The sequence below is a fragment of the Coptis chinensis genome, chromosome 4 (assembly GCF_015680905.1).
Source record: "Coptis chinensis isolate HL-2020 chromosome 4, ASM1568090v1, whole genome shotgun sequence".
Classification (NCBI taxonomy): domain Eukaryota; kingdom Viridiplantae; phylum Streptophyta; class Magnoliopsida; order Ranunculales; family Ranunculaceae; genus Coptis; species Coptis chinensis.
In genome coordinates this window covers 20,238,076-20,246,396 of record NC_141459.1, presented here as the reverse complement: position 1 = coordinate 20,246,396, position 8,321 = coordinate 20,238,076, and the positions used below count along the sequence as shown (strand labels likewise).

Here is an 8,321-nt window from a genome sequence, read left to right as displayed (position 1 = left end):
TTTGGTGAATTTGAAAATGTGCTGAGACAACTGCGGGGCTATTATGATCCACGATTACCCTCTTCTACTCCCTCATGGCAGTCGGGATGGAATTTATATATGTTTCGTTCAATAGGGCCGACTTACATGTCAACAATTTTATTGTTACTTGCTACAAGTAAGTCTCTTACTAATATTTTATAATATTATGTTATATATACATATTTTTTTACCCAATTAGATGCCACTAATTTCTAATTCCCTTATTAGATTCTCCTAGATGATCCTTCTCTTTTGCTCCGTAGTGGTCGTCTTCTACAACAATACATATGCGACAACTATGTTAAAATATCAACTTTAAGATTGAGGTGGATCGTGATCACCCGACAGAAATAAAGGGCTGAACTTTATCAAGGATTGCAAGACTCTTTTTAAGTTCGGGGAACTTCATTCAGGTACACTTTGAATTTAAAAACTTATTAAAACTTAGTCAAATGGAAAACCTTACATTCATTTTTATTTTAAATTGAAGGCAATGTCGGTCGCAAAAACAATTTTGCACCGCCACTTTTTGTGGGTTGTCCCGTGACATGCATCGTCGATATCATGATGCTATGGCATTGGTTCAAAAGTACGGGAGACCAGATTTGTTTATCACAATAACATGCAATCCATCGTGGTCAGAGATCGAAGCTGAGTTGTTAGAAGGCCATGTTCCAAATGATAGACCAGATTTGATAGTCAAGATTTTCCGTGCCAAGCTAGAAGAGTTGAAAAATGATCTGTTTGTTAAAGGAATCCTTGGAAAAGTGGCAACACATGTTCATGTAGTCGAATTCCAAAAAAGAGGGTTGCCGCATGCACACATCCTTCTAATCCTTGATGAGGCTGACAAGTTAACTACTGCAGATGCTTACGATAAGATTGTTAGAGCAGAAATTCCAGATCCGGCTATTGAGGCAGAACTATATGAGATTGTTGTTAAACACATGATGCATGGTCCGTGCGGTAATGTTAATCCTAATTGTGTCTGCATGAGAAATCGAAAGTGTTCAAAAAATTTCCCAAAACAATTCATTCCAGCAACTAATCAAGGCAGTGATTCTTATGCTACATATATGAGGCGGGACAACAACGCTTTTGCTATTGTTAAGAATCATGGTCGGCATTATTGTGTAGATAATCGTTGGGTTGTTTCTTATAATCCATGGTTATTAAAAAGTACAACTGTCATATCAATGTCGAAATAATAACAAATTATTAAAAGCGTCAAGTATTTGTACAAGTATATTTACAAGGGGTCGGACCGGTGGCGATGGAAGTTATGTCGACAAATAGAGATGAACAAGATGAAATAAAGCGGGTTTGTAGATGGCGTTGGATTTGCCCCAGAAAAGCCCTTTGGAGAATCTTTGATTTCCACTAAGTCAAATATACCCGGTCGAGTATATTCTTTGCAAGTCCACATGGAAAATATGCATGAAATAACCTATCAAGGTAACCGGTGATTGAGGATGTTTTGGCTGATGATAGGAACTCTCGCATACCGATGTTAACCCGATTTTTTCCGAATAGCGTGGGCGTTCTTTGCTAAACAATATCTTTATCATGAAATTCCTGAGCATTATGTGTGGGATAAGTCAACTAAGCATTGGCAACCAAGAGAACGCCAAAATCATGTCATTTGGAAGCTATTTTATTTGCGGTTCCCTATGGAAGGTGAAAGATTTTACTTGAAGATCTTTCTTTGAACCATGTCAAAGGCCCAACATCATATGAACATTTGCGCCTTTGTTGGATCTAATTTATACCACATTCAAAGAACTCTTGAGGAATTGGGGCTGCTAGAAAGAGAACGGTGGCGTTTGTCAATGTTTGCTTGTATCAGACTGCAGATGCCATGTTCTCTACGCAATTATTTGTTACAATTCTGATTTATTGTAATCCCTATCGATTAATCGTGATTTGTGGAATGAATTTAATAGCTGTATGGCGAAGATTACGCGTTAGGGAGTTTTAACACAACCTATGTGACAAATCGTTTGCTAAGCGAGCTTAAGTTGTTGTTGGAACAATATGGACAATCAATTTCAGATTATGATTTGCCCCAGATGCGTTCTGATTAGGTTGTCCAAGATGATATATCAAGTTTGGTCACAGAGGAACTTTCTATTCCCGTTACTTCAGAAGATCTTTCTTCTATAAGTCAGCTTAACCTAGAACAAAAGATTGCTTTTGACCAGATTCTTAGTTACGTTTTCAAAGAAGAATGGTGGTCTATGCTTTGTTGATGGTATATTGGCGAACATGTAAAACATACTTATATAAGTCAATTTTAGCAAAAAGACTCAGCAAACATCGGACAAATTGCTATTGCAATGCCTACCTCGGGGAATTGTTTGCTATCATGATGCACGGAGGTCGTTATAATTTTTTTCTAGGTTCAAAATCCCAATTCCAATTACATCCAGCTTCCACTTGCAAAATAAGCAAAAGCTAGCAATTTAGGCGGTTGTTACTTTTTAGAACTTATCAACGATATGGGATGAGGCTAGGATGGCACATTGTTATGCATTTGAATGCGGAGAAAACTTTAAGAGATATTTAACCATGATTTACCATTTGGAGGTAAAAACTTTTTGTAATGGGTGGCGATTTTTAAGTTGGTGTTGCGGTTGTTCCTCGTGGTACAAGGAACGGACTATTGATGCATGCATAACAAGTTCTCCACTTTGGGAGCAAGTTCATGTGTTAGATCTCCACGAGGTTGTCAAATGGGTGCAAAAAATGAGGTTTCTCATAAGAAGTTACTGTGATATCATTTGCGATGGGATTCACCAATTATTTGTGATCATCTTTGCATAAAGATATTGTCATTCCGTGGGAGAATGAGCATTCAATTTTTTAAGCTTATAAATGAAATCTTTCGTGATTAGATAGAAATGCCGGTAACAAAGACTACATGATCGATGAGGGCTTATAGTAACTCCTAAGAATGAATCTTGTCCAACTGTTGAATGATGAAATAATTGACCTATTTCCCGAGTTGAAGAAGTCACATATTACTCTTTTGATTCAAGGTTCTATAATGACTTTCGTGGTCTATACTAAAGAAGAATACTTGAATTCAATTGGTCCAAGTGGTATATACCTCCTCACAAATTGAAGTTAAAGTTGGGGGATCCCATTATCTTGGATGAAATTTGAATCCTAAAAATGATTTTATTTATGTAATGGAACAAGACTAATATCGCTAAATTAGGATTTGACACATAATTGATGAAGAAATTGTCGTTGGAAATTAGGGTGCGATCGAACTTTTCTGCCTTAAAGATTCCATTTGTGCCCATCTCGGGGATGCAAAGTTGCCATTTAAATGACTAGGAAACAATTTCCTATTAAGCTAAGTTTTGACTCGACAACAAAACAAATACGTGGTCAAACCATTCCAAATGTTGGGGTCTATTTGTCCGATCATGTTTTTTATATTACCGGTCAGCTTCTATGTTGCTTTTTATCAAGAGGAGTATCACACTAAATCATGCCAAAGTTTTAGTTAAAAAGGGACAATCAAGGGTCTAAACGGAACTTTGGAAAAATGTCGCCTAATGGCGACATCCTAATCCTTCTATAGTGTTTAGTAACAAATGAGACTTTTATTGTCAACTTAAATATTACTTTTTATACACATATATTAATTTATGTATATTGTTTAATTTATATGGCTTACCAAGTCTCATTATTATATAATATAAACCCAAAGAAGAACCATCCTTTACCAAACATCACTTTATTTTTGCTTATTGGTATCGAGGGGTCAAAAAATCCAAGGCCACAAGTTTAACGATTTTTCTCATTTTTCAAAAATACATGCATTAAACATTTTTTTCCCGCTCTAGATATGATTTGAAACTTTTATATTTACCACAAAACGCTTTTATCCTTGCAGTATAAAACAAAAAGTGATTCAAAAATTAGTTACTTTTTGGAACTTATCAACAATTGGAAATGGCCTAGAATGATACTTTGTATGATTCATATGATGTTCTTCATGGAGTGAGCAACTTAAACTAATTAACCATCTACATTCTAAAAGGAGTTTGTAAAAACTTTGCTTTCATAAGATATCTTGCTATTTTTAAGTTGGACAATTTCTTAACTTTTTCAAGTTTAACTATCGGAGAGACATCATTCATAAACAACACGTCCTTAATAAATTAAATTAAAGCGATTGAGGGATCAGTTGTCAAAATGATTACCCAAAAAAGCCTTGGCTAAAAATCAATGTCGGTATGTAAAATGTCAACAATTACGATATATGCTCATCTTAGCCCAAACCAACTCCACCCACCCTATTATGCCACAATGGACCAGCGATAGTTAATTTTTAAAAATATTAAACAGTCGGTCACGTGGACACTTGTGGAATTATTTTTTTCACAAGACCCATCACTGTTGCTTATGGAAGCACATTTGGGATTTCTTTCATGCGTGTTCAAATTTTGACATCGCCAAATGAGCATTGACTAATAGTTTACGAACGAGTTAGAAAAATACATAGATCCGTTATACATTTAATTGTTTTTTATTCAAGGTTACTTTTTATTAAGACATTTAAGCTCCGCTTGATGTGGTATACTAAATTAGACTTAAATTAAAAAGAAAAAAAAAAAAATAATAATGTATATTGACTATATATTTGTTTTAAAAAAGTACGGTTTTGGCGTAGTTAAAATACCAGTCGAGTATAGTATAGCTCCTACGTGGATGTTATTATTGTGAATGTGATTCAAATGTAGATTTATTTCCTACATGTTTACAACTTAACATCACTAAATTAGAATTTACTAATAGTTAAAAATGCCTAAAAGATACAAAGCTCGTTAGTTATTAAATTTTTTTTAGTACCACTTAAAATTATTAGTTCGATAATTAGGCACTGATCTTTATAGATTGACTAAATTAGACTTAAATTAAATAACTACAATAATGTACAATAGTTGAATTTTGACACCAACTACAAAAAAACTTACCATAAAAAGTCGCTACAACGTAAAAAAGCGAGGACATGGTGTGCATAACACATTAAATAATGTTATTTTATATTAAATGAAATTATTGTCGTCACCATATATCATACACAATTGGTACAAAACCAACCCTAATAAATCATGCCAAAAGACAATGAAAAAGATTGTGGGGAGAAAAAAAAAGTTGAATAAACCAAAAGAAATTAGAACGATTTGACACTTCTTGATACAGATATTAGCAATGCATAATATTTTTCACCCTTACCAACACTTGTTTATCGCTCTTGACTTAGTAATCCATTTTTTTAGTGGATAGTGATTTAAGTGAGACTGTTTTAGATATTAGAAAGGGAGGGGTCTATTTCTGGTGGTTATAATTATTATGTGCTGTGTGAGTTAGATTGTGCGACTTCCTATTTTGATTTTGAGTTTTGGGACTTATGTACCGTGCGAAGATCAGGAACTTCATTTCAATATAAGCAACTGCTTGCTTCCTTTTGATTTTATATGTCAATTATTGCAGTTTCAATAGAACAGATCAACACACTGAGTGGCTAATAAGAGCATGTACGTATTCCATCTCCGGGACCCAACTATCATCTTCTTGAGGTAATAAGAATCACTACTTCTAGACCACTTTTTTTTTTAGAGTTCCCTCAAAGTTTTATTGACTTGATGTAGTTTTGTTGTAGAAGATGGGATTAAATTCAATATGCAGGTACTATACCTTAGCTTTTACAAAATCGATTTTTCTAATATAATATTTGGTTAGAGGCATTGGGGCTCAGGAGAATTGTATGAAAGTACAGGATTCAGGCCTCAGGTAAATTGGTCAGTGAAAGTTTAGGATTAATAACTACCATGTTTTGTTTTCACTTTGCTACTCTTTGGCCTTTAACTCTTATGCATGGCAGGTGTAGTTTATTGTTTATTGTGCTTATGTAGTAGTGCCATCTCTTGCTAAAAACGCCATGTATTTTCCATTTTGTGGTTTCTTGGTGACAAATTAAAATAAGTGTTGTCATGTTTAGTGCAATAGTTCAATTGAATGATAAATGTTTTTCCATGAGATTTCTTTTGTTGTCAGTTAGCCTAGTTAGAAAGCACCAATGCAAATGAAATCTTGCTTTGTGATAATATTGTGGCAACGCACTAGAAGTTTTTCCCCTTGTCTCGGCCTTAACTCATAACGAAGCAAGTATATAAGTTGACGCCTATTTTTCACATGCTAATTCTACTTCTCTTTTACATCAGACAATCAGTTGAAGGCAGTATACGTAGAAATAAGTCAATGTGTGGCATGGCCGAGTGGTAAGGTTGGGGACTGCAACTCTTTTTTCCCCAGTTCAAATCCGGGTGTTGGGAAGGTTTGGCACCTCGATGTCGGCTCTTCGCCACCTGGGGCTCTAGGATGATTTTGGCTGCCTCTGTCTTTTATTGATTATGCGCTTGTATTTTCTTTTCCATTCTTCTTATTGATTATGATAAAAGGAATTTTGTGGAAAAAAAGTGGTAAAGGCTAAAGCCCTGATGTACAATGAAGAAGCACAAGGTGAGTGAGATTTTAAGTCAGCTAGCAGTGAGTACACTTACTGATTTTGGTAAGAGCTTTATATCTCATTTTGTTTTAATGAATGGGTATGTACTAGTTTGTATATGGTAAAACTATGGAATGTTGGGTATCTTTTAATTGTTGGTGATGTGAATATATTGGGATGTTGTATGTGGTAGTTTCGAAGGTTTACGGATTGAAAGCAAGCAAGCAGAGCGAGGAAGTAGGGAAGGACATGCTCTGTGGTTTCCTCTCCCTAAGGTGCGCTGCCTAACCGACCAACCCACAAGCAATTACTTTCGCACTTATTTTAAGCATCATTCCTTAAGTAGCTAAGAGTGTGTGGAGCATCCTAGTTAGGGTTGAAAGGATTGGCTTATTATGTGAAGTGGGGGAAAGGTAAATATTGAACAAATGAAGTGATCATGTGACGTTTGTTTGGTAGTTAATCAGTACATAGTTAAATTCTGTTTTAAGTTCTTCAATGCTATTTCTAAATGCTCTGATTGACACAGTTAAATTCAGCAACTGATAATTCTTTATACTGTTTTTGAAGATTTGCATTGCTATTTGCTAGAGCGTAAGGTATCATGCATACTCCAAATCCTTCTTATTGCCTTAACTTGATTTTTTTTTTGGTAAGTGCCTTAACTTTATATTCCAAAGATTTTCTCTCCTGTTAATGAGTATCTTATAAGGTCATTTAGTACTCATGCCATGATCCTTGTACTTTTTTAGTTGTCTTTTCATGTACAAGAAGATATATCATATTGGCTACAACTATCTTTTTACATTCCGTGTAGTAAATATTTTTCATTCTTATGTACTAATTCTTTACGTAACTTATATTGTGTATCTGTGTATCTCTATAGATTTACGTTATATTATTTTGAATATAACCACATAACTACAAGTGATTACTCCTTTTTAAATCAAATGTATGTCGTGGTGTATTTTTCCGTGGATCTATCTTTTTAAATCAAATGTATGTTGTGTTTTTTTTGTGTGGATCTAAGCTCAAAAATGGGAAGAGTGCTCGCTCAATTAGAGTGAGGTTGATGGTTCAATCCATCCGATCCAAATAAAAATAAAAATTAATCGTGTTTTCCGAGATAAAAAGCTTAAGTTCTACAAATGCATGATTAGGAAATGCTTTAAAATGGATAGCACACAACTTAAAAATGCTATAGAATTGATAGCTAAAGAGAAAATGCTATTAATAAATACATAGCGATAGAAACAAACGCCAATAAAATAGCAAAACACTCCTACCATCATTACCCTACCGGATGATGGGTCAACGGTTTTTTTTACACTCTTACCGTCATTAATAGCATTTTGGAAAACGCTATGGAGCAAAGATCTATAATGTTTTCAAGATGCTATCTTAAGACTTTTTGCAATAGTAATCAAATTTAAACTATAAGGCCCGACCCAAACAAATTTTATAGCCCGATACAAATTAATAATAGAATGAGTTTTTTTCTTTTATAAACGGTTGGTTACTTAATCAATTAAATCATTAACTATTTAATGTACAACATTTAAATGAGATGAAGAACATCTACTAGCATAATCGTATATGTGTACTTATAGAGAATACCAATATGATGGGAAAAAACCCCCTAGAATAATAGCAACATAAAAGCATTTAACAAATTGTATACTATAAGAGTAGCAAAGTTAAGTGATTGTATTTGAAATGACACGGGTATGCATGCTCAAATACCCATATGATATGATAACTTAAATTGTCTTCC

The 8,321-nt window shown here is 34.3% G+C and overlaps 1 protein-coding gene and 1 long non-coding RNA gene across 2 annotated transcripts; both read left to right on the top strand.

Moving 5' to 3' along the window:
- Positions 1–593: 593 nt before the first annotated feature.
- On the top strand, positions 594–1,229 carry LOC147502467 (uncharacterized). The gene has a single exon (XM_086604538.1). It carries the CDS (start codon positions 594–596, stop codon positions 1,227–1,229), a length of 636 nt encoding a protein of 211 aa, XP_086460664.1.
- Positions 1,230–5,780: 4,551 nt separating this feature from the next.
- On the top strand, positions 5,781–7,493 carry LOC147502466 (uncharacterized). Its single transcript, XR_015220005.1, has 3 exons — positions 5,781–5,832; positions 6,264–6,822; positions 7,118–7,493. It is a non-coding gene; the product is annotated as an uncharacterized LOC147502466 (long non-coding RNA).
- The last annotated feature ends 828 nt before the right edge of the window (positions 7,494–8,321 follow it).

Bases quoted from the DNA above. Each gene is read 5' to 3' on its own strand.
- LOC147502467 (XM_086604538.1), top strand. From the start codon at position 594: ATGGCATTGGTTCAAAAGTACGGGAGACCAGATTTGTTTATCACAATA.